Raw genomic sequence first — 27,473 nt, forward strand, 5'->3', positions numbered from 1 at the left:
ACCCTTGTTTCCTGTTGTGATGACATAGTCATTGTGGCAATCTCTGACTCTTTAATTTTAACTTTACCTGTTCTCTTCTCCCTATCCACAGTCCTTCTCCAGGACTCCCCCAACTGCACCTAGCACTCTTCAGTGGGTACCTGGTCTGCCTCCATGGGGCGAAGTGCGGGCAACGTGACCTCAGCACGGTCTGGCGTCTAAATGGCCAGAGGAACAACGGTACACAAAACCACACACTTTTAAATTTCTGGCCTTTACAGCTAACTGTATCACACGACAATGTAAACTACGCGGAGATGGGAGAACCCCTTGTGCTGTTTGACCCTAAACACACTTTACTCTTCAATAGAATGGAACTTACCACACCCAGGAGACAGAAGCGACCTTCACAAAGGAAGAATTCACCTGTGCCACCTCTTTAATCAAAGGAAACAAATGCCCTGGACCCAACCTGCTGGAGCCCGAAATTATTAAGAAGGTTGTGGAGTTCGTCCTGGACCTGATCCTCAACCTGTACAACTGCTGTTTAAAGACGCTAAAATGGAAAACTGCAAACGTAAAGCTAATCCCCAAGAACCCGTCTAAACCTCTGGACCTCCCCGACCCCTACTAACCTATTATCAGTTCGGATTCAGGCGGGGGGGGGGTCCTCCGCAGTGCATGCCCATTTACACTTACTAGAACAAGTACAGGCTTGTGATACTTCCTTCTGATTTCTGTGGGTTTTTCTGGGACATTCGACTCCCTTTGGTGGCCGAGCGTTCTGGCAAAGTTCAGGGCTGCAGGCATCCCTGAAAACCTCTACCGCTTCATTTCCACTGACTATTTTTTCTGACAGAACGATAACAGTCAAGACCCCTACCAACCCTCTACAGGAGCTGCCTGCAGGGTGCATTACTGGGCCGACTTTTGTGGAATATCGTCCTGGATGGCTTCCTGACCTTGGGCTTGGATGAGTTTAATTACTGAGAAACCACAGTAACCGCATAACAAACACTATGTCCACATTCCTTCTAATGTTAATGATACTAATTACTGCTTGGAAGCTGCCTACTAGATTTCCTCCAGTCCAGCCGCTTTATATCAGTCATTGTTGTTTCCTCCTCATTGAATGTTCTCAGAGTTCGTCTTCCTCTGTCAGGAGAAAAAAATAATTAAATGTAATTAAAAATTTAAAACAAAAATAAAAAATAATAATTAAATAATAAACGGGTACAGAGAAGGGCAACAAGATTAGTAAATGGAACAAAGGGTTGCTCTTACGAAGAAAGGCTTAAGTTTTGCAAATTACAGAGTCTGGAGACTAGGCACCGGCGAGGTGATCTGATAGAGGTGTATAAGGCTTTGAATGGTTTGAGCATGCTCAATGCCAATGGGATTCTTCATCTTTCTCAGAATAATCACCTCAGAGGGCATAAATTCAAATTGAGGAAGGACGGATGTCGGATAGATGTGCGGAAATTTGCCTTTGGCCAGCGGGTGGTTGGTTGGTGGAACCGACTTCCATCACTGGTTGTTGAAGTTGATAGCCTAAACAAATTTAAAGCTCAACTGGACAGGTATTTCGAACGAACGGAGGGGTGAAATGGGAGTGGGTTTTTTTTTTTTTGGCTGATGCTGAATAAGCTTGCTTTCTTGCATCATATGCCTCTGCTAATGCTAATGCTAAATTTATTCTTACCAAATTATATATTTTTTTTCAGTTTCAAGAGTATACTGAAGAACTTTAACAATCATGAAAAGTTTAAAATATCCGTCTATAACGTTTTTCGCCATTCAGAGACAGTTCGGAAATTACTCTGGTAAGTAAATTAATCAAAACTTTATTTTAATATCATTCAAGGATATTTATGACTGGTCAGTATAAGATATGCATTACGATATAAAACTGCACTACTCGCAGAGATTCCCAAATTATGGAGTGCGTCTTCGCTAACCCCGGAGGCACACTTGGTTTTTTGGAGGGGTACTTGTTTTCACGAAACACTTTGTTTTTAACGAAATATGAATAAACCATCCCACATGCAGATATGAAGAGTTTCTTATTTATCTCTATTATTTCTTTGATATGAAATCTATTGAAGTATATATTGATTTATAAAAGTATGTATAGCCATGGCTAAATTTTAGGTCAAATCTGTTAATACATGTATGCACATTCTGGAACTTGTGGGGGGGGGGGAATCGAAATTTATGATTTAAGGGCACTCAAGGTATAAAAATTTAGGAATCTCTGCACTACTATATATACCGATGAGCCAAAACATCATGACTAGCGTGTCGTTATGCAAATCGAAGCAACTGCAGGTGAACTACGGCACGTACGCGGGTCGGGAAACGGTATAAAAAACACCTGATCTGAGCTCCTTGTTCTTCAGATGGGAAAGGCAATGGACTTAAGCTAGTGTGACAAAGGCCAAATTGTAATGGCCAGACGACTGGGTCCGAGCATATCCGAAACGGCACGGCTCGTGGGTGCTCACGGTCAGCCATGTTTATATCAGTCATTGTACCTACCAAAATTGGTCTGAGGAGGGGAAACCCACGAACCGCTGGCGAGGTGTTGGACGACCACAGCTCATCCATGATCGAGGTGAGTGAAGGTTCTCCCGGATGGTATGTGGCAACAGAAGGGCGACTGTGGTGCAACTAGCCGGTAATTGGAATGCTGGTGATGGTAGTAATGTGTCACAACACACAGTACATCGAGCCTTGCTGAAAATGTAGCTGCATAGCCGCAGGCTGCTCCGAGTGCCCATGCCAACCACGGTTCAATGGTTAGCATGGGCACTCGGCTACATTGGGCGCGCGAGCATCGAAACTGCACCTTGAGTGATTGGAAGAAGGTCGTCTGCTGTGATAAATCATGTTTCCTGTTGCACCATGTGGATGGCCGGGTACGTATGTGTCGTTTACCTGTCACCTGGATGCACTGTGGAATGAAAACAAGCCTGTGGCGGCGGCGTCATGCTTTCGGCGATGTTCTGCTGGGAAACCCTGGGTCCAGTCATCCATGTGCTGGGCACTCTGACGTCTACCACCTAACTAACCTAACTAACTGTCCCACCAACCAAACAGCAACTAAGGAACCTACCACTAAACGCGAGACCCTCTTGCCAACCCCACACTTAGTCATCGTAAGACCAACCTCCAAAGATGAAACCCACACCAGCTAAGAGGTAAAGAGCATAGTAGTAAAGAACCTTACCAAAGACTTAAGAGCGGCAAAAATCAAATCGGTTCGCAAAACTCGAAATGTGGGTGTTATCATTGAAACCCTGACAAAGGCGGATGCAAACTTGATACTAACCAATCAAAGAATCCACACACTTGGATTAGAGGCCCTACCACTGAAAAGAAAAGGACCTAGAGTAATTATATATGACTTGGACAAGGACATAACCCCGACTGAGATCCAAACAGAGCTGTATATGAGAAACCTACAGCAAGACCATCCAGGGAAGGCACCATCAGCCATCATTACTCTGAGATTTCAGACTAAAGCTAGAGCAGGAAACGCCACCAACTGGGTGGTCGAGCTCTCACCACCAGCCTGGAAGACTATATGCAAGCAAAACAGAGTCTTTATCAACTGGGGCAGTCAGGGAGTATGTACTCATCCCAAAATGCTTCCTGTGTTGTAAATTCGAGCATACTACCCAAACCTGGGCTCAGACTCAGCCCACCTGCGACCATTGTACAGAGCTGAGAGACGAGTTTAAAACTGTGCAAATAAGGACAAAGACCCTATCTGTGCTAATTGCAAGTTAGTAAAATGGATTGCAAACACTCGATAAGGAACCCCAACTGTCTCTCATACATCAAAGCAAAGAACATGCACCAAACTAGAACTGATTATGGCGACTACAACTAAGAAATTCAACACCACAGAGATGAAAATATTCCAGCATAATGCACAGAGGGCCAGGGCTGTGGCTGACCAGCTACGCCTTAAGGCCGACCAAGAGAGCGCTGATATCCTGCTACTTCAGGAGCCATATGCACATTCCAAACAAATAAGGGGCTACCCACTTGCAAATAAATTAATCCAATCTGATGAGGACACTCCCTGGGCCGCGGTCCTGGTCCGAAACCCGGACATCACGGTAACAAAGATCGCACAGCTGTGCGCAGCCTGCGCCCATGTCATCACACCAATAGGAGCCTTCTATGCCATATTCCTCTACTGTAGACCGGGACAGGACATCACAACTGCCATAAATTACTTGCAACAGCTACTTGACATCCTACCAAACCAGCAGATCATTGTGGGGGGGCAGACGTGAACTGTTGGTCGCTTGCATGGCGCAGCAAAACGAAGGGCAGAAGCGCAACGCACAATGGTCAGCTATTTGTAGACTTCCTAGCCACCTCGCCTTTCGTGATCCTTAACCAGCCACACCATCTGCCCACCTTCTGCAATCTGCTTTGGGAAGCAGACAGACATTACAATAGCCACAGCCAATATGGCCGCGCACATCGACGGATGGACAGTCGAAAATTCCTCGACAACGTCCGATCACCGGGTGATCACGTACCGAATCTCAAGAATGCTAACCAGAACTCCAATCACCAGATATCTCACCAACAGATTTGCAATCTACAAAGCGGACTGGAATCAGTTTGTGGATCACCACAGCTATCAAAGCTAGACAACAGCAAACAGAGAAGGAAACTGATCCAGACATCCTGCAAAGAACAGTGACTAACAGAGTCCAGCAGTGCAACCATAAAGAAGAGACCCTTCCCAGGAATGGTCCCATGGTGGACCCGGGAGCTGCAGACCCTTAGGAAGGAGGTCGCAAATAGAAGGAAACAATTCCAAAGAGCCCACAGGTCTTGGCCGCAGGGCTGAGGTGGAGGCCTTAAGACAACAGTATAGGGAGGCAAGAAATCTATACACAGACAAAATCCAAAAGAGTAAAAGAAAATCCTGAGAGTTGTCTCCACAGCTGGAAATGCGGATCCCTGGGGGGTTATATACAATGTAACTACGAACAAGCTCCCCAGGGGAGAAGTCCTCACGACGACTGGAACTCCACAAAGCACTCTAACAACAATGTGGGAGGAATCAGTCAACAAACTCCTAAACGCAATACTGAAGAAACCAGCACAGCCATCCAGTGAACAACAACTCAAGCTGTGCAAAGAAAATGAAGAATACAATGGAGGAACTCCAAGAAGCGGCTGCCCGGATTAGGCCCAAAAGATGCCCTGGAAGAGATATGCTTGAACCTGAAATCATAAAGAAGGTTGCTGACCTAGAACCCCAACTTCTCTTAAGGTTGTACAATTGCTACCTGGAGGCTGGCTACTTCCCTATGGTGTGGAGAACAGCAAATGTCAAATTAATTCTCAAAGCCCCAAGCAAAAATCTGGCACTCCCGGAATCATATCGACCTGTAGCGCTCCTAACAGTTTTAAGTAAGCTATATGAATGGCTCCTTCATAGACGGATACAGCACTACTGCTCCACTGCCAACCTTGAGGCAAAATACCAATTCAGATTCAAGCCAGGTCACTCAACTGTCGATGCGATGAGAAACCTACTGATATCAGTGAATGATTTCCAACAGAAGTACTTTCTCACTATTGCAGTGGATTTTGCCGGGGCGTTCGACTCACTTTGGTGGTCGAGCGTCCTGGGCAGGCTCAGAATGGCACAGGTCCCGAGCAACCTTTATAATAATATCAAAGCTACCTCACCTACCGAAAAATAGAAGTAAAAGTACCATATCAACAGATCAGCAGGAACATCCACAAGGGATGCCCCCAGGGTTCCGTGCTCGGACTACTGCTGTGGAATATCGTATTTGATGATTTTCTGAACGCCTTGGGGATCGGATTAACCTGGACACTTCAAGACTCCAAATTAAAAAAAAAAAAAAAAAAAAAAATCAACCAGAATTATAAACTTCAAGTATTAACTAGAATAAGTATAAACAGATGTTTTGCGAGTCTCGTAAATAACGACAATAAGTAGCATTATAAGTCAACATTAGGAGATTAGTGTGCCTGTTATTTTGCAACCCTCGCTGTCTTCACACCCGCCGGAAAAAAAAAAAAAACCAAATGTTTAGTTTGTGTTAGTGTGTCGCATCGATTGTTGCGTTCCATCGCACCGCAGAAGGACAGATTACCAAATTTCATTATTTATGTCAGGGATGTCGGAATTTTTTTATTTTTTATAGTAACTTTTTTTTTTTTTGTTTAGAAATCGCGAAAATAATGGCCAAATGCGAGAGTTGTGCTTTCAAATGACAAAAACTTAAAATTATTCAAAACGGTGCGTTCGTTAAATCACCATCAGATAATGGTGGATAAATTTAGCTATAGTTCAAAAAGGGGAAATAGAGCAAAAATACATTTAAATCCGATGTCAGCGAAAATAAAAATAAAAGTTGATACATGATCAGTTCTATCATCAGGAGACAACACCTATCCATGCATCAGGGGATGGCGTTTCTATACTTGTCCAAAACTGTTTAAAAGTAGAAATTTGAAAATAAAGTAAAAAATGCGAAAAAGAAAAGCAACATGACTCCTACAAAGTATGGATAAGGTAGTCCCTACGCAGTGTTTATAATGAAAGTTATGATAAATTTAATTTAAAAGTTACGGTAAAAATGAATCTGCCGTGCTTACGATGAGCATCAGCACTTTCATTCGTTTGGAGAAATTTAGGTTTTAATCGCATTAGAATTATTCAAAAATTCAACTTCGGTCGGAGCTGTAGCTAGCTGATTGCGATGAAGAACGTGGAGATTCCCTATTAGTTGTGCCGAGTTTTTCATCCCGTGCATATGCGCTTGTACAGACAACACACGGTTAGAAATCACATTAATTTTATATTGAGTTTTGATTACCTTTCGATTTCAACCGTTTCGCTACACCCAGTTTTTGCTGTAGTTTTGGATTTTCTTTTTTAATAACAAGACTCGTTACAGGATATTTTTTGTTCTTATTATACAATATAGGGTAAGAATTAATAATAATTCTTAAAAAGTCCCCATTGTCGAAAGTTTATTGTTTTATTATTCTTTTGTCCCCCCCCCCCAAGAAAAACCTGATTGGTGAACTTTATATATCAGTGCGTCTGCTGCTCGGATTATATTATTTTATTATTTATTTTTATTTTTATTTTTTTTTTTTTTTTTACGCACTCGAAGAAAGAAACCAAGTTTTTCCAGCTATTGCATTTCAGAGAGTTATTGTACGGAAATTGTTGTTGCCAAACTTAAGGAACAAGTTGCCGCACTAATCCCATTATTTTTTATCCAGTCTTGTTGAAAAAAAACATAGAGGGACGTCTGATTATTACGAGGCATTTGTCAATAGGGATAGAGGTAGGCCAAGGCTGCACAGCCAACTTCTTTTTTAGGAAAAACTTATGGTTGGCACTTTTTAAGGGATTATACTCTCTAAAACCAGTTCGCTTTGTGTTTTACTAAAAGGTGTGATTGGATATGGTGACAAGAAACGATTGGGAATTATTGCTTTGTACCTATAAACAAAAACTTGTACAAACTGCTTATTTTCCCTGTGAATTAGAGCGTCATACAAATGACATGTAGAGAATTGAGTAATGTTTTTATTAGGTATCAGTATGTACGAACGTGTCACAGCTGAAAGATGATTGTCTACTTGAAAATAATACAGTACAGTAGTTGTATTGTGTGAAATGGGTGCCCACCCATAGTGCTTCACTGCATATCCCGTAGAGTCGACAAATATAAAAAAAAATGTTCCATGTTTAACACTTGGACTCCATGAGAGTGAGAGAGAGAGAGAGTAACTTGTTGAGGACTTGTTATTGCTTCCCAGCCATCTAAATGATTTACGAATGTTTCTCAGATTTCTAAATGATATCGACAATGTGAAGAGAACAGTTCATTTTTAGAAAGAATTACTCTTTCCATGCACATAAGAGATAGAGAATAATGTTTAAACAGCAAAGCTTTTATGAAGAAACCAAGCCTTCTAGACCCCTTCTTGTCCCTGAGCCTACACCCATGAACTGCAACCCGAACATTATTAATATGAAATAGATTATCTTTATTTAATGAACCTGGATACAGCAGTAACAGAACTTGACGAATTGGTTGAACCACTAATTAAAAAATAACAGCAATAATGAAATCAAGCAACGAACACAAAATTATCCATTTAAACGTAAGTGCTCTTTGGACATGAAAGGTGTTAGCATTAGCAGAGGCATATGATGTAAGAAAGCAAGCTTATACAACATCAACTAAAAAAAAAAAAAACCCTTCCCATTTCACCCATTCGGTCACTCCAAATGTTTGTCTAGTTCAGCCTTAAATTTATTTAAGCTAACTTATACAACAAGCGACTCGTGTTCGGACTGTTTTGAAAGAGAGAGAGCGGGAATTATAGAAGCCAATTCAGAAGAACAGTGCCCATGGAAGTATCTGTAGAAGAGGCATGCAGCAGAAACAGTACGTCTATGAGACAGCGAGTGCAGAAACTGTTAGAGATGAATCATTAATTAACCTAACTGCCCTCTTCTGAACAAAATCAAGAAGCCTGAGAGAGGTTTTTTGGGAGGAAACCACCCCAGATGTGGGAACAATATTCCATGCTAGGACGAATTTGCGATTTGTAAAGAGTGAATAGCTGTTTGGAAGAAAAGTAATGCCGAAAGCGAAAGAGAAAACTAAGTTTTTTAGACGCAGAGCGGAAGCAATATTTGTAATGTGCTTGTGCCAAGAGAGATTAGAAGTCAGAGTAATCCCCAAAAGAGATATATCATTTTGCCTAGAAATCAGAGTCACCAAAGATAAGCATAGGATCAGAAGAATCCTTTTTGCGAGATATAAGACAAGACTGAGTTTTAGAACGGTTGAAATCAACTAAGTTGTCTTTGCCCCACTGGAGAATTACCTGAAGATCAGCATTTAAGGAATTGGTAGCAGATTTTCAAGAAGTTGAAGCTGATTCAGCAAGAAAAGGTTTCTCAAAATGGAAAGTGGAATGCAATGTGCTATCATCGGCAAAACTATGGATAGGATTGCCAGTCAATGGAAGAAGGTCATTAATATACAAGAGGAAAAGAGTGAGGGAAAGAACTGAACCTTGGGGGACACCGGCATTAGTGGAGAAGTTAGAAGACAGAGAGCCATCTACCATCACCCTCAGTGAGCGATCAGAGAGAAAACTGGATAATCAATTACAAAAAATAGTTGGCAAAACATAACGATGGAAGCTTGTTTAGAAGACCTTTATGCCAAACACGATCGAAAGCCTTTGAGATGTCAAGAGCAACTGCTTGTGTTTCATCGAAATGTTCCATTGAATTAGTCCATGAATGGGTAACATAAACCAAAATATCACCAGTGGATTGACACTGACTGAATCCATACTGGCGATCATTGATCAGACGGAAGGATTCTAGGTAGTTTAAGAGTTGGCGGTTAATTGATTTCTCCATTACTTTAGAAAGAGTAGAAGTAATTGGATGGGAGGGATTTCTCACCCTTTTTAGGAACTGGCTGGGTATGAGCAAATTTCCAAGCAGAAGGAAAAACACCTTTGGAATACGGAAGTGAAAAAAGGTGGTAAAGAACAGGAGTAAGTTCAGGAGCACAGGTTTTGAGAACAAGTGGAGAAATACCATCGGGACCTGGAATCGTCAAGATCATTCTTTTGACGGAAGACCACGGGAGGCATTGAATGGAGCGTGTTGGGAATGGTGGGAGGTGTTTTACCAAGATCATTAATACATGAGTTGGAAGAAAAATGGAATGCTAGCAGGTCAGATTTATCTTTGGCTGAAGTGACAACAGAACCATCTGGTTTGGATAGAGGTGGGAGCAGAGATGGGAAAAATTTGCAGCCAATAGCTTTGGCAAGAGATCAGAATGATCGGCTACCATTAGGACAACAAGAAGTAAGTTTTCTACTCTTAGCCTGTTCAAATATAGTTTGGACTGATTAATAACTGTTTTATAATTGTTGCGAGCTTTGGTGTAGGCAGAAAATGAAACTGAAGATTTAGAAACAAGCCAATTATGATATGCAACATTTTTCTCTTGAACAGCCTTAGCACATTTATTGGAAAAACCAAGGTTTAGATAAAGGACGAGATTTTAAAGTGGAGTGTGGGATAAAGGATTCCATTCCTGCAAGAATAATTTCACTGACACGATCTGGGCAAATGTTGACATTAGGAGTTTTGAAACAGTAATCTGAACAAGGAAAAGAAGAAAAAGAAATCTCGCAGGTCATCCCATTTTGCATTCTTGTAATGCCAAACAATACGGGAATTGCCGTGAGATAAAGGCTCCATTGGAGAGGAGACAATCACCAAGTTGTGATCTGAGGTGCCTAAAGAACCTCTCACTTCGACCGTGTACTTAGAAGGGTTGTTTGTGAGAAAAAGATCAAGCGTGTTGGCTGTATTCTTGCAGGTAAATGAACACTCTGTGCAAGGTCATTAGTAATTGGAAAAGCCTCAGCATCTCGACCAACTGGTCGGTGTGACTAGAAAACGGAAGCCAGCTGGAGCAAGGAAAATTACCTCACTGTTAGGAAGTTGGACTGGAGAATGTCAAGTTGCAAAGAGAGGAAGTCAAAGAGCTCCAAGTGATTAGTGGAGTTGGGAGAACTGTAGAGACAACAGATGAATTTTACACAATGAGGTAGAGAGGTTTTAAGCCAGAGAAGATTGAAAAGAGGAGATTCCAAATTACCAAGTCTCAAATTACAGGGAATATCGAAACGGACATATGCACAACTACCACTTTTGAGGCGAAAGGAATCATATAGCGAATAATTTGGGCAACTGAGATGAGCAGTAGTTGAATCAACCGATAACTGAAATTCTGTCAGGAAAAGTACATGGGGTTTGGCAGACTACACGTGGAAATGGACATCGTTGATATTAGAATTGAGACCACGTATGTTTGTGAAATGAATTAGGAAGTGTTTGGGAGGTTTAGATCTTTTCACAGATAAGCTTACTGTATTAGTTTGACAATTCATGGTGTATTCAATAGTAAGAAAAAGTGGGGCGGATATGCTGTATGAAGTAATGAAATTTTTGGATATGGCGTACACATGGTAAGAATATACCCAGATCCTTGACATAACGTGGCCCCCACATTCACACTACTTGGACTCCCTCCAGTCACTATCTGGCAGAGTAGAGGTAGCAAGATTATACACTAACTGATCCGGCTAGTGTATAACCTAGAGTTACCAATAGGTTCGGTCCGGTGTACTAACTAGCGGCCGGTCTGTAAACACCGTTTTAGAACTGTATCCTCGAAATATAAGGAAGATTAGATCTCGCCACGATGTTCATCATAACCTCAAAAGTCATCAATCATGCTGCATGACGGAAGAAATGGGGAAGGGTTGACCGGGACTTAGCTCTGGAGACTAAACATGGGTTCCACCACTTTAAGCCTCCAATAAGCAAAGTGGTTGTGTTGCGCCGGTTGATGAGAGTCATCTACCACCTAGTACTGCCTGGTAACACAGGGGGCATGCCTCCATGTGGTGCCACACTTCGATCCCTACTTACGTTGGTTCACACCTGGGTGGTCAACCACCGTGTGCTTGTGCATGGAGGTTATACCCAGATTACTAACAGTCCCACCATCGTGGAGGTGCAAGCAGAGAATTTGGCTGTCACAGTTCGTCCGGACTTCGCCGAAATTGGGTCTACATGACTTGAGTGTCACCCGAATATCAGTTCCATCAGAGTTTCAGACTCCTAGGTAGCAAGTACAGCTTGTCTGGCCTATCTGAGAGAATGTCTGTGAAAACCTCAAAGATCGTTCCTTGCACAACAGTCTTCCATGCGCTTCCTGAAATCCAAGTATGATATCAAAATAAATTTTTGCATCCAGTTCCTTTCGACCACATCGTAGTATCCAATCAAATTGGTCAGACAAGACCTCCCCTTAACAAACCATACTCTGTCTGAACTATTATAGGCCGCCGTAGCCTAGTGGTCAGGCGCGCGGGTGCATAAGTACACGTGCCTTGAGTGACCTGGGTTCATGCCCGTGACTACTGAATACGGTGCTGTTTCTTGTAATGTCTTTTTTTTTTTTTTTTTTTTTTGTGAACACCTCTGACCGTTTGGTCGTCCCGGAGTATTAACAGAAAATTTATTTATTTTTACTGCAGACTTGTTTAGGTGATCCTGCAACTTCTCTAACCAGTGACTCCATTATTTTCTCCGGAATAGAAGTTAAACTAACAGGTCTCTAATTATATGTGTCACCCTTTGAACCCCCTTTGTGAATCGGGGAAACATTTGCACATCTCCAGTCCATGGGGACCTCCTCTGAATCTAAGAATGCTCTCGTCATTGTGGCTAAGAGTTTGCTTACTTCCCTGGATAGATTCCATCCACTCCAGGTGCCTTTTTTATGTTTAACTTCAACAATTTCTCTACTTTGCTCTCCGCTATTACAAAATCATTTAGCTCCTTGTTGGAGTATAGTATACTTCTGTCCTCCCCTTCATTACAGAATTCCTCATGTGTGAATGTAAATGCAAAATACTCATTCAATTTGTCAGCTATCTGAGCAGGATTATCAGCAGTCGAACCTTCGATATCAAGTGGCCTAACCTGATTCATTATCTTCCCTTTCTAGAATTTACATAGGTAAAGAAGTGCTTGTTGTTTTTCTTTGCATTCTTTGGCAAGGATTTCTTATAATCAGCCTTCGCTTTGCTACCCTCTTTTGTGACTTGATTACAGTCTAGCTTAGATCTGCCATAGGCTTCTGTGTCACCTGATAATTTATATGTATCCCGTGCATTTTTCTTCTCTGCCAAGAGCTTCATTAGTTCATCTGACATCCACTTAGGTCTAAATCTTGAACAGTATTTCTTAGTTGGTATCAAAAACCTGGTAGCTTCCAAAATTAATTCCTTGAAGGCTTGCCATTTAGAATTCGCCGTTGGTAACATCATCAGTTGATCCATCTATATCAGTGGTGGCCAACCTTTTACATACCATGCGCCAATTTTTTCACATACGAGTTCAGATGCGCCATACAATTCAAGCACATTTTCTACCTTCTTACGTTCATGGTTGGGGTTGGAAAATAGGGATAGGGGTAGGATCTGCTTCGCTTAGGGGAGGAAAAAGAATAACTCAAACACTCAACTAAATTAAATAATGTACGCCAGTTCAAAAGACACATGTTTATTGGAACACCAATCTACAATAGTGAGAAATGATCTCTTGGACGAGAGGGCGACCTTTGTCGTGGAACCCGCTGATGGTGCTACAGCTGCCGGAGAGTCTCGTTTGGTGAAGATAGCTCTGTACCACAGTTGTTGGATGTGATGAGAGAGAGAGCTCTGAGCGAGATGGAGCACCGAGAGCGAGATCAGGTTGGAACTTGGAGTCGTCAGTTCTCTATGCTCGCTAGAAGGAGTCCAGGCATATCCTTAATAACCTTTTTAATAAAAGTATGTTTATGAACATAATTAACATTTTTAAATGATTTCATTATTGTATGTAAAGCAATTTCTATTACAGCACATAAACATTACTTACCATTAATGAGACTTTTGAGCTTGTTTGGATTTCGCCAGTCTTTCAATGTTTGATGTTAAATTTGTTACGGAGAGCAGCAGAGATTTCTTCAAATTTGAATCAGTCATTCGCGACCTCGTTTTGCTTTTGATCAATTTCATGGATGAAATGCTTGTTCACATCAGTATGTCGTTCCGAAACGACATATATAATTTTTTGCAAATTTTCTTAGTTCTGGGAAATGTTCACAGGGTAATGAACGCCAGAAATTAATCATGTCAGAAGCATTTTGATCTGAAAAAAGCTCATCAAATTTCATTTTTAATAATGAATTTGTTTTTAAATCAATAAGTTCCATTTGTATATTACCAGGCATCTCAATTATGTTTTGTTCACTAAGTAAAAATGGGGTTATAAATGCGAGCATGTAGTTTTCTTTAGCCAAATCATGAAAACGATTTTCAAATGACACTTTGCAATAACTTGATTTTTTCAAGATATTTGGTCCAATTGCTATCATCCACAGCACATTCATTCTGCTCTTTCAAGTGTAGAAATTGACTTAAATCCTGATTTTCTAACTAAGAGATGAACAGTTTTAATTTCATTTTAAATGAATTGATGCTATTTACTAAGGTAGGAAATAATTTATTCATGCCTTATAGTTTCGAATTTAAATCATTGAGATTACTAGTAACATCAACTAAAAATGCCAAATAAAATAGCCAGTTGTTATCTAATAATAAGGTTCTTTCATCAGGTATTTCATTTTCCTGTTCTAAAAAATTATAAACAGCATTTTTCAATTTCCAAAATCTACTCAGAACCTGGCCTCCAGAAAGCCAGCGCACCTCACAATGAAGAAAAGTTCACCATATTCCAAATCTAACAACTCACAGTATTCTCTGAATTCTCGTCTAATGCTCTTGCTCTAATTTTATTCACAAATTTCACAACCGGTAACATAACATGCTGCATATTTAAAGTTTTTCCACACAGTGGTGTATAATGCAGTGATATTTTAGTACAGGACGATTTAAAAAATTTTCAAGCAAAGTTGTAGTGCCATTGGCTTTACCTATCATTGACGGCGCTCCGTCAGTACACACACTGGGAAATCTAATTTTAGATTTTCTAGGCATGATTTTACTTTTTCCAATATGTCTGATCCTCTTGTTTTACCATGCAGTGACTCCAGACTGGCAAGTTCTTCAAAGACATTAAAATTATCATCACTTCCTCTTATAAAAATGGTTAACTGGGCTACACCACATATGTCCGTTGATTCATCCAAAGCTAGAGAAAAGAATGGACAAGATCTTCCAGTTGCTGAAATACATCCTGAGAGCGTTCCTCGATACATCTCGTAACTGTCTGCCTTGATATAGCAATTTCGTCTGCTTTCCTTTCAATACCTTTATTACCAAGATGGCGTGCAAATATTTGAAGACAAGGCTTGACAATTTCTTCTCCATCAGAAAAAGGTTTATTTTTTTTCGCCAATACTAAAGCAATTTCATAGGACGCTTCTATCATCGCCAAGTCTTCACAACTTACTTTAGCAAATATATTTTGTCGTCTTCTGATTTCTTCCTTTTCTTAGTCACATATTCTTTTCGTAGCTCAGACCCAAGAACGAGCTTCATTTTTCCTTCTTAAATTGTTAGTCTGATGCTGTGATTTATAGTGTCTATTAAGATCATGTCTTTTATTATGTGAAAGAGTACTTTCACAAACAATGCAAAACGGTTTTCGTGATGAACTTGCTATAAATAACAAACTCATTTTCCCACTGTTCATTAAATTCACTTTTAATATCACTTTCTGCTTTTCTTTTGCTCATTTTCTTTTGCACTGTGGTGGATAGAAGGAATAAAAAAAAAACAGAAAAGTACAAAACTCTAGAAGTCTAAATGTTGAAAAAGAACAAACAGATCACAAGTATGTACGTCGTATCACACAGAATATCAATTGTAAACTGTCGAAAAATTTCGACGAACTGATGAGCAGGCGCGACCGGGGGGGAGCTCCCCCGTACTATTTCTTGAGTTGGCAAAATGCGATTTGGAAATTTCTCGTAGATGAAAATACCTCAAATTTATCATTTCATTGTTTCCTTTTAACCTGAAAGACTTCCGACAAAGGATCTATTTGTATATTCTCAGTCCCCTGAAAAAAGTCACGTTATTGCATTTATTTTCCCACTTGTACATTGAGTTGGGCGCCGGAGGCAACGGCCGTACAAAAGAATGGACGACTAGGTGCTCGATATATTTTCATAGCCACAGATCACTTACGGTCAAAATTCAGAGATGCATTTTTTTTTAGACTATTTAATTTATTTCTTTTGCTAAATTGAGGGAATTGACACATTTATGTGCGTGTAAGTGGAAAGAAGGTGGTGAGTGTCTTAAGCCTATGCGGAAGGACCTGAAATGAAAGGAATTAGAACCAAAGAATCGGCAATATGGGCTTTGGGTACTTGAGAAATTTTATGATGAAATGCGCCACTTGTAATCTTCCTAAGCGCCACACATTGGCCACCATTTTAACTTCTATATAGAAGTTAAAATCTATCTGAGACCACTTTAGTCACCTTTACGAAAGCAAAAGCACTTCCCTTTACCTTTGATGGTAGTTACATCTTTAAGTAAATCTCACATCAGTACATTGTGATCACTGTCACCTAGTGGTTCCTTTATCTGTAAATTCTTACTTAATGTATTAATAATCACTGCTAATTATCAGATTACTAGTATTACTCTTTCTGGTTGTCCCTTAAAATACATTGCTATAGAAAACAGTCTTCCAATAAATCCACAAAGGTCTTGCTGGCGTGGATTGACCAATCCAGAAGTTCTAGTCAATATCTTGAAAGTTAAAATCCCCCATTACAATACATTCTGATTTACTGTCCCTCTCTATTTCTCTGCACAATCGTGTATTGTTCTCATCAGAGTCATTAGGCTTGTAACAGATTCCTACTCTCATTTTCTCTTTCTCAGTGCTTATGTCACACCAAACTGACTCAACATGGCACTGTTCACCAATGTCAACTGGATGCACTTCCTTAGATTTTGTGTGTTTCTCAATTAACAACATAACCTCTCCTCCCTTCCTGCCTTGTGTGTCCTTTCTGTACACATTATACTCCCCAAATTCATTCTGCACTGCTTATATCTGTGTGACACCATGTCTCTGATATCCCAACAATATCTGCTTCTGATATCATGACCACCACTTCAAATTCATCAAATTTATATACTAGACTTCTAGCATTAGTGTACGTGCAAGTATGCATGCACCTGTTCTTACTCTTAGTTACCCTAATACATAGCCCATGTATTTACTTATTCCATGATGACTCCCAGCAGTTCTTGAAATCCCAGGCATCTTGCTCTCTAGGCTGCTGCTCATTCAAATAAAAGTAGTGCAAGAATCACTTTTGCCTCTGGCTGTGGGTACTGTTGATCTTTTAGTCTGTTAATCCCCTAAGCTAGCAGTTTTACGACCCACGTAACACTGCCTCGATTGCATCAACAAATATCCTTGCAGCCTTTCTATTTAAGTGTATCCCATCCCTGTAGAAGCAGTCTCTCCTGTTTGCAAATACAGACCACGCTGAAAAAAAATTCTACCCCATGAGCCTTGTACATTCTTTCCAGGACCGAATTGATTGACAAGGTTCTCATTATATACTCCCTCCTATCGTGTCTGGGCAGAATTGCAAACACTTTGAAAAATAAACCTAACTCGCGACTTTTTTCAAAATTGACCTGTACTTGTTAAGTAATCCGCAGATCTCTTACTGTTAAGGTCATTATTGCCAAAGTGTATAACAATATCACCTTTTGTGCTCTTTAAAGATGATATCTGCTGTACAACGTCATCGTCTTTTGCCTGCCCCTGGGCCTGTTCCACCTATCTTTTGCATAATATATTTCCCGTTTCCATGACAATAGCGTCACCCAAAATAACCGGTGGGACCAGCGCATTCTGCCTTGTAGGTTGCCGCTGTGTTGCCTTATGTGCAGGAGTGAGCTGTGGCGTTGAGTTGGGCATCTAGCCCACCTCATACTCTCATAGACGCCTATCAGAAGGCTATGTTAATACTTAATTTCTTCACGCTCTCTGCATCTAGCATTCTGATTTATGTGAAAACATCCGTGACTTGGAAGAGATTAGCGAAATCCAAGCCAAGGAGTGTAACGGAAATGCGAAGGTTGTGGTCAAATATTTGTATTATTGCTATCATACTACCTGCAGTAGTAACGGCAGGTTACTACTGCAGGTAGTAACCTGTCGTACTACCTGCAGTAGTATACATACAAATATTTTACCGGAATATTTGCATTTCTTGTTACTTTCCATTGTTAGGTGCCGCTATAGATGTTTTCACATAAAAAAAAAACTTTAACTTCTTAATATAAAATAACATAAAATTGGAATGGGGAGTTGATATTAAGATAACTAATTTGTGCAATACGTATTACGTACTAGAATATTTAAAGGCCGCCGTAGCAGAATGGTCAAGCGCGCAGACGCGTAAGTACACATGCTTTGGGTGACCCGGGTTCAAGTCCGTGACTGCTGAAAATGGTGCTGTTTCTTGTGAACTGCTCTGACCGTGTGGTCTTTAAAGTTAACAAGCCAGTTTTTTGGTGGACAGCAGAATTGACTGAGAAAAGGAAGAATATGTTCTCTAAAAGAAGGGATTTTCAACGTGTTAGAAGATTAGGTGATAGTTATCTATGTACTTTGTATAAAGATGTTTATCAGAAAGCTCGTGCAGATTATGTCCGATTGTTGAATAAGACAAAACAAGATTGTTGGAGAGCGGGGATCTAAAGATCCATGGAGTTCGATTTTTAAGTTAGTCACAATAAAAAGGCCATACAGGACATAGTTTATACGCCTGATGACTTGAATACGTGTATCGTAAGTTGGCAAGATTCTGTAAGCAGGATCCTGGAAGATCTCTTCCCGATGGACACTGGAGAACTGGGGCGGGATCAGATGCAAATGTTGGAAGGGAACAAAAATTATAAATCAAATATTGTGGAAGAACAATTTACTATGAATGAAGTAATAGAAGCTGTAGACCGTGCAAAGGATGGAAGGTCGCCGGGCCTTGATAAAATAGAAGTAATTGTAATGAAGAAGGTTTTTTATTTAATGCCTGAATTATATGTGCAAATCTTTAATAAATGTATGCAAGAAGGTACCTTCCCATTAAGTTGGAAAACAGCTGAAATAAAGTTGCTGGTTAAAAATACTGATGGGTTATTAAATGAAACCGGAGGGTACCGGCCTATCGCACTCTTGTCGGTTCTGGCTAAAACTTATGAAAGGTTAATTTTGAATCGAATTATGATTAAATACAATGAAATGAATATGTCCTCTGGGAACCAATATGGTTTCAAAAAGGGTAAGTCCACAGAGGATGCAATTTATAAGTTGGTTCAGACCGTCGAGGCTTGTGATGGTAGGTACGCTCTTGGGATTTTCATTGACTTCAAAGGTGCATTTGATCGATTGTGGTGGGAAGGTATCTTAAGTCGCATTAGGAAACTAGAGTGTTCAGAAGTACCTTTTAAGTGCTTTAGAAGTTATTTTCAAGACCGAGAAATTGTTATAAGAACTAAATATAGTGAAGTGAAAAGAAATGTACATAGAGGTTGTCCTCAGGGTTCGGTGATCGGCCCCTTTGCGTGGAATATGGTATTAGATGAATTTTTAGAAGTAAATGTAGAAAATGTGGACAAAATTGCATATGCGGATGATCTCGTCCTGGTTGCCCGGGGCAATGCCCGATCTAAAATTTAAAATAGGACAAAATTGGTTTTAGAACAATTAGTGGATTGGGCTGATATGTATAAATTAATGATATCAAGGAATAAAACAGTTCAGATGCTTCTGAAAGGAAGACTTAGCATGAACCGAGCCCCCACTGTGAGGCTTCAGGGTTGGACTGTTCGATATGTGAGAGTAACAAAATATCTAGGAATAAGAATACAAGAGCGCATGATATTTACTGAGCATGCAGGGTTATTAGGAATGATTGGGGCATCAAAGGACGAGCAGTGAACTTATTATATGATTGTGTGTTTGTGCCTATAATCACCTATGCCTCCGGTGCTTGGGTCCATAAAGTACAAAATTCTACTATTATTAAGTACTTAACTGAGGCTCAGAGATTTGCTCTACTAGGTATTACAAGAGCATGTCGACCCGTCTCCTCTGAAGCCTTACAGGTGCTTTCAGGCAAGATACCAGCTCAATATATGGTATTGTTTTATGGGTTGGTCTACTATACTAAAAATAATGTTAAAAATACGTTATTTGGCATATCATCTTGCCTTGAAAATAGAACTTATCAGATAAGTGATATTAAGCAGGAAAAGAAAAGAATTTTAAAAATGATAATGGATAAGTGGCAAGATCAGTGGGACAGTAGTATTAAGGGTAGACCGACCTATAAATTTATACCTAGAGTAGATCTTATAAACCATAGAAATAAAAATTGGTTGCAATTCGGTTTGAATGCAACCTTTTTGATAACAGGCCATGGACTTGACTTGAGGTTGCACCAGTTGGGGTTGCGTGATAGTGGCTTATGTGAGTGTGGAATTCCAGAGACATCTGAACATGTAATGCTTGATTGCCCAAATTATGTCGACTTAAGATTTGATCTAGAAAATTCAGTTGGCATGTTGGTGAGAGATGTTGGTGGGTCTTGTTTGAAGACAGAAGACTATTTGCCTACTTTAACAAATATGTAGAAGCTGTCTTTAAAAGACGTTATCGCTTAATGCTAGATAGTGGAGGTCCGCCTCCCCGGGGCAGGGGCGTCAACTCTCATCATTAAGATTGATAGGATAAAGTTCAAGGCCAAAGTCAATTTTTCTGATGGTAGGCCAAGTGGCCGAATTTTGTGTTAATTGTTCTCATTTTGTGTTGTGAGTTTTAATTGCGTTTTAATTGAATAAAATAAAAGTGAACTCTAATAGAACAAGAATTATGATCCCATTAGGTAAAATCCACGGATGGGCTACGGCCCATAGTGGTCTTTCCTCTATGGAGGCTAAAATGGAATGACCGTGTGGTCGGCCCGGAGTATAAACAGAAAATTTATTTATTTATTTTAAAAGAAAATTCATTCTTCTTATTTTTCTTTTAAATTTGAAAAATGTATTGTTCTGTTCATTTTAATATCGTATTCACTGTCCAATTTTAGTTTATTTATCTTATTTAATTTGTTTTATTGCACTCTGTATCATATATAGACTTAACAGAAGCCGGAACTTTTAAGTTTTACAAGAAAAGTTCACTACCACATTTTATTTAGTACGATTATTGTCAAAGAAAATAATCCACTGTGATACTACAATTGTGTTACGTTTTAAAATACAGATTATATTATTCACTCGTTAAAATTCATCAAATAATGTTAAAACAAACGATTAATTTTATTTGAAAGAGTAATTGAGTAAGCTTCGTGGAACTTCCATAATGTAACCGCTAGATGGCAGGGCTAGATAAGCACAATATTAGAATGCCATTTCCGCAACAGAAAAGAAGGATGTGTTGTAGCAGTGGAGTTTAAAAGTGTAAAGGCGTTATCAGTTGGAATATGGAGAGTAAGTACCTGCACAGCAGCTTATACCGTGACCACCAAATACGGAGGATGCGGAAAGGTCAGGGAATAACCACCGCATATCCCCGGAGCAATATGGTCTTAGTTGCTAATGCTCCTAAAACTAAATAACAAACAAACAACAAACAGAGCAGCCTATCCAGCCGGGATTGAAACAGTTTAGAGGAATAGGTAGTATTCTACACTAAAAATGGGCAAGCAGACCTTCTTTTGAGGCAGGGTCAAATTAACTAGTGATTATATATAAGATTCAGGAAGCGTATTCATTATCAGCCGAAAAATAAAAATAAAAGACTATACTGACTTTATTTGCTCATCGTTTTTATTAATGTGTCCAATCATTCCTTAAATTTATTGAAACTTCCTACTTACACACGAAGCTTATTTCAACCATTCTTTCTTCTTGACGGAAAGCACGTTTTCCCCACATCTGTTTTAAGTGTGTGTGTCGTCTGCAAAAGTATAAATATGTCATCACCATTTAGTTTACTCAACCCATTTAAAGCCTTAATTTTATTGTCTACTCTACAATCGGCTCTCCTTGTAGACGACTAATTTCTAGACACTGAAAATTGCAGAACTGAAGCCTTTGTTGGTAAGAGTACCCCCTTGTGCCGCTGACAAAAATTTTGGCCTGCCGTAGCCCAGTGGTCAGGAGCGGGAGTGCATAGCACGCGTTCCTTGAGTGGACCGGGGTTCAAGCCCGTGACTACTAAATACGATAAATATTTGTATTGACGATTTATTGTAAACTCTACTGACTTAGTTGTCGTGCCGGAGTATAAACAGAAAATTTAAATCTTGTTGCTCTTCTCTGCATAAGAGAGGAGCAACATAATGGCTATACTCTGCAACAACTTTTTTTTTTCTTTCGGTAAAACAGGCAAATCGACCAGAAGGTCCGTGTAGTTTACAGAAAAGTACACTTTAGTGTATGAGCTACCACTCTAGTAGACTGTAACTCGAAAAAGTTGTTTTTGCAAAATCCATGGAAAGAATGGTCACTGTTCGTCTTCTTTTGATAATTAGAAGAAAATTACCTTCTCTGTGGGGCACTGTGTAGCTTCTGAATTCGCGAAGCTTTTATAAAATTCGAGCATTTGTTGTTGGTGTTCTTCGATATTGAAAAAGCGAATGATATGGCATGGAGATTTAAAATTTTAGAAAACATTCGTAATCATGACCGTGAAGATTATCTTGTTTTTGATAAAAGAAAAGTCTTCTTTCAAATTCTTCATGTACTCTCTCTCTCTCTCTCTCTCTCTCTCTGGATTTTTTTGTTTATAAGGGCCTCACGTCTAGTGAGTATGGGCTTGCACACCTAGGGTCCTGAGCTGAATGTCATCATTCTTCTCTTTCTTGGTAATTCCCTTCTACTCTCTCTCTCTCTTCTCTCTCTCTCTCTCTCTCTCTCTGGATTTTTTTGTTTATAAGGGCCTCACGTCTAGTGAGTATGGGCTTGCACACCTAGGGTCCTGAGCTGAATGTCATCATTCTTCTCTTTCTTGGTAATTCCCTTCTACTCTCTCTCTCTCTCTCTCTCTCTCTCTCTCTCTCTCTCTCTCTCTCTCTCTCAGGGTAACTCAGAATTTTTTTTTTGGCTGGTGCAGCATAAGCCTCAGGCTTCCTTGCACCGTATGGCTAATAATAAGATAAAGCTCCACATAGATCTGTTCTAATCGTTACAAATTTTGCCATCAAAATGAGCAAATTGTTGCAAGGGTTCTATCACACAGAACCCTTATACCAATTGTACACAATGTCCTCTGTTAATCCTAAGATTAAAGCGTTTGATCGACTCGAAGCCATCAGCCGTACAATTTTGTTTTGTATAGTAAAAATAATGTTGGCTATTATATTCCAAAATTAACTGGCAAACATGATTTTTACCTCCATTAATATATTAGCTGTTTGCAGTCAAGTTTTGTGTTAATTTCAAAATAATTCATAAAATTTCACACCACGTTACAATTTACTGGTATTTTTGTGTTTAGCCATAATACCTATCTTATTACAATTTAGGGAAGTAGATAATGAAAATGGCCAGGTGTATTACATTCAAATAATAATGTTTGCATGTGCTCAAGGAGAAGTCCGTGGGGACTTCTCCTTCAAGCATTTCTCTTAATTATGGCTAAGGGTTTGCTTACTTCCTTTAATATAACTGGATAGATCCCATCCACCCCTGGTGTCTTTCCTCTGTTTGACTTCAACAATTTCTCCTCCACTTTGCTCTCAGTTATTAGAAAATCGTTAAACTTCCTGTTAGAGTTTAATAAGCTTCTGTCCTTCACTTCCCTAAAGAATTCCTCATATGTGAATGTAGATGCAAAATACTCATTCAGTTTGTCAGCTATCTGAGCAGGATCATCAACAGTCGGACCATCGATATTAAATGGATAAATCTGATTCATCCCCTTTCTTCTAGAGTTTATATAAGTAAAGTTCTTTATGTTTTTCTTAGCATCCTTTGCCAACGCTTTCTCGTAATCTGCTTTGTGATTTGATTACAGACTAGCTTATATCTGCCATAGGCTTCTGTGTCGCCTGATAATTTATATGCATCCATGCAATTTTATTCTCTGCCACGAATCTCATTAGTTCATCTGATATCCATTTAGTCCTAAACTTTGAACAGTATTTCTTAATCGGTATGAAAATCATAGTAGTTTCTACGACTAATTCCTTGAATGCTTCCCATTTTTAATTTGCTATTGGTAACATCATCAGTTGGTCCCACTGTTCACAATTTAATCTCTCTGAGACCACTGTAGTCTACGGTACGGCTCTATATCATCAGTATATCATAAGAACCAGTTCAAATGCAATTATCTATAACTCAGAGCTGTTTAGGTTAATGTTATGTTGAAGAAAGTGATGTATTTGCTGGGATCTATGTATTCTATGGATGTTCTATGTATTCTATGCAGTTTTTCTGCATAGAATACATAGAATACGCAAGTAATTATAATGTAACGGGAATCGTATCCTTGTCAAAATTTTGTCAATAAAGAATTTTATTATATAGGAAAGTCTTCACACACACACACACAAAAGTTGATGCTTGGTCTTTGTTCGTACTGCGACATTCTAGCACTTGCAATACGAACAACGTACGTACACCCTTTTCCAATCTCCACAAACTGATTGAGTGTGCATTCCAGAACCAGTCACTGACTCCTTATATGTCCCAGATTACGCATCTTCTTATTTGATTGTTCCAAAATTTCTGGAACTCTTGTTCCTTGTATATACTTGTAATTTTTATTGAAACACAAAGTTTCCTAAATCTTATTTATTGTTATAATTATTTTTTTTCTTTAACAGGATAGGATGCTTGCTGTCTTCTGGATTGGGAATCATCTTGGTTTTTAAGACATTGAGGAGCATTATGCGGTGAAATTCTGTATGCCAATATTTTTTCCCAGGGTTATTTTATTTTTTTGGTCTGTAAATTTCAATAAAATACGTCGTTTATTCTTGATTTTGTGATCTTATTTCTTTTTTTGTAGCTTGCCCTTATGTTTAGGTGGCCTTTAGGGTGTTATTGAGCATAAAAAGATGCTACAGATGTCTTTCCATACTACATCCACTAGATCAAACGGCTATTTCAGCAAGTCAGTACCGTAACATGAAATCCTGGAAGCCACCATATCCTCTGGAGAGGGTGGAGAGAATAGTAGTAGCCAATACTGAGTCAAGGCCTTATTTACCAGACTCCAGTGGCGCAGTCATTTGTATGGCACGCGTGCTCCTTCGGGCACGCGTGCCATACAAATTTTTTTAGACACGCGGAATTCAGAGCTTCCTAAAAAAATCGAGTCAATTATTGAACAGTCTTCTTCAAGATATCAAGTTCAGAAATTGGAAGAAACTGCAAAATTCATTAAGTTTGCATACAGTGTAAAACTAACCAAACTGAACCGGAAAATGTATCAGTGGGTCGACCTGGATGATTTTGAGATGCAATTGATTTTCATAGTAGCTCAATTTGGAGGCAAAAATTTATCGACCTCAGAGCTCATTTAGAAAATATTGAAAGGGAACAATTAGTGATTAGCAAAGACAACTGCAGAAAATGAGTTTTTAAAAGTTTGGAATTCTATTCCTGAAACGTTTGTTTAAAAAATCTGGCAACAGCATTACTAACAATTTTCTCAGTAACATATTCTTGTGAGTCGTTGTTCTCAGTGATTAACTTTGTTAAGGCTAGTCATAGGAGTAGTCTTACGGATGAAACTAGTGCTGCATGCAAAGATCTAAAAGTTAACAAAGCCTGATGTAAAGTATCTGTCGTCAATGGTGCAGCAACAGAATGTTTCACTGATGCTTTTTATTTATAATATAAGAGGGGATTTATCATTTTATATTAAATTTGTTCTGTAATCTAAAAGTTACATTTTTGTTATGAAGTATTTTATTTTAATACCTTTATTACACCATCTTTGAAATAATGTCTTTTATTTCATTCTTTTTTGGTTACGCTTTCGTCAAGTAAAACGTGTATGAGAAAAATAACAATACAGTTGAACGTCAGTTATCCGAACTAATTGGACCAATGTTGGTTTGGATAATCAAACATACATGAGAATACCCAGTTTATACGAAAGATAGTATAATTAGGCGTACAATTAAGTTTTTGTGCACAAGGTATTTTGAAATATGAAATAATTTTGAAATAATTGATTTAGGAGATGGTTCCTCGGTATAACCCCCATGCGCAAGCACACTGTGGGTGACCACCCAGGTTTGAACCAGCGTAAGCAGGGGTGGAGGTGTGGCGCCCAAACCACATGGAGGAATGCCGTCCCTCTGTGTTACCATGCAATTCTAGGTGGTGGATGACTCTCATCAACTGGTGCCATACCACCACTTTACTTATTGGAGGCTTGAAGTGGTGGAATCCATCTCTTTCATTATGCAGTATGACTGATGAGTTTTGAAGATATGATGGACATCATGGCCAGATCAAATCTTCCTTATATTTCGAGGGTACAGCTCTAAAACGGTGTTCGCAGGCTGGCCGCTGGTTAGTACACCGGACCGAAGCAATTGGTAACTCTTTAAGAGGCTTCCGGATCAGCTAGTGTATAATCTTGCTACCTCTACTCTGCCAGATAGTGACTGGGGAGAGTCCGAGTAATGTGATGTGAGTGGCATTGTCGAGGTCACGTTATGTCGATGATCTGGGTATATTCTTACCATGTGTACGCCATATCCAAAAATTTCATTACCTCATACAGCATGTCCCTCTACTTTTTCTTACTATTGAATACACCATGAATTGTCAAACTAATAGAGTAAGCTTATCTGCGAAAAGATCTAAACCTCCCAAACATTCCTAGTTCATTTCTGTTATCGTTTGATTCAACTACAGCTCATCTCAGTTGCCCAAATTATTCGCTGTATGATTCTTTTCGCCTCATATGCACAAGTGTGCATATGTTCGTTCCGATGTACCCTGTCAGAGACTTGGTAATTTGGAATCTCCTCTTTTGGATCTTGTCTAGCTTAAAATCTCTCTACGTCATTCTGTCAAATTCATCTGTTGTCTCTACCGTTAGCATTAGCATTAGTAGAGGCATAAGATGCAAGAAAGCAAGCTTATGCAGCATCAGCCAAAAAAAAAAAAAAAAACTTCCACTTCACCCCTCCGTTCATTCGAAATACCTGCCCAGCTGAGCCTTAAATTTATTTAGGCTATCAACTTCCACAACAAGGGATGGAAGTCTGTTCCACCAACCAACTACCCGCTGGCTAAAGGCAAATTTCCCCACATCTATCCTACGTCTGTCTTTCCTCAATTTGAATTTATGCCCTCTCAGGTGATTATTCTGAGGAAGAGGCAGAATCCCATCAGCATTGAAAATGCTCAAACCATTCAAGGCTTCATACACCTCTATCAGATCTCCTCGCCTAGTCTCCAGACACTGTAATTTGCAAAACTTAAGCCTTTCTTTCTTAAGAGCAACCCTTTGTTTCATTCACTAATCTTGTTGCCCTTCTCTGTACTCGTTCCAGCAGCTCTATATCCTTCTTGAAATGAGGCCTCCAGACCTGTATACAGAACATGTTTTGTTCTAGTGGAGGTTTCTAATTATTCGGAGGTAGGTCCTTTTCATCAAGGCCGGACTCCCGAATGATCTCAACGAGCGTGGTGCGTTGGACTCGAACAAAGGCCTACTCAGTCAAAACAAAGATGGGCGTCGATCTGTTATTCTCTGCGCCTTTGCACCATGACTTGGGCGCAAAACTGTTTCTCTTGTACCAAGTCCTTTTCTAAATACAAAC

General features: G+C 39.5%; 1 protein-coding gene across 1 annotated transcript in view; it reads left to right on the top strand.

Moving 5' to 3' along the window:
• The window catches only part of LOC150076556 (pre-piRNA 3'-exonuclease trimmer-like), a 242,892-nt gene extending 218,226 nt beyond the window's left edge, over nt 1-24,666 (top strand). Inside the window, exons 13-14 of the mRNA XM_090387382.1 lie at nt 1,704-1,802; nt 24,510-24,666. Of these exons, the coding sequence (XP_090243508.1) occupies nt 1,704-1,802; nt 24,510-24,582 (172 nt within the window). The 3' untranslated portion in view covers nt 24,583-24,666. The remainder of the gene's footprint in view (nt 1-1,703; nt 1,803-24,509) is intronic.
• The last annotated feature ends 2,807 nt before the right edge of the window (nt 24,667-27,473 follow it).

Source organism: Mastigoproctus giganteus, chromosome 13, assembly GCF_048544385.1.
Source record: "Mastigoproctus giganteus isolate SK-2022 chromosome 13, ASM4854438v1, whole genome shotgun sequence".
Taxonomy (NCBI): domain Eukaryota; kingdom Metazoa; phylum Arthropoda; class Arachnida; order Uropygi; family Thelyphonidae; genus Mastigoproctus; species Mastigoproctus giganteus.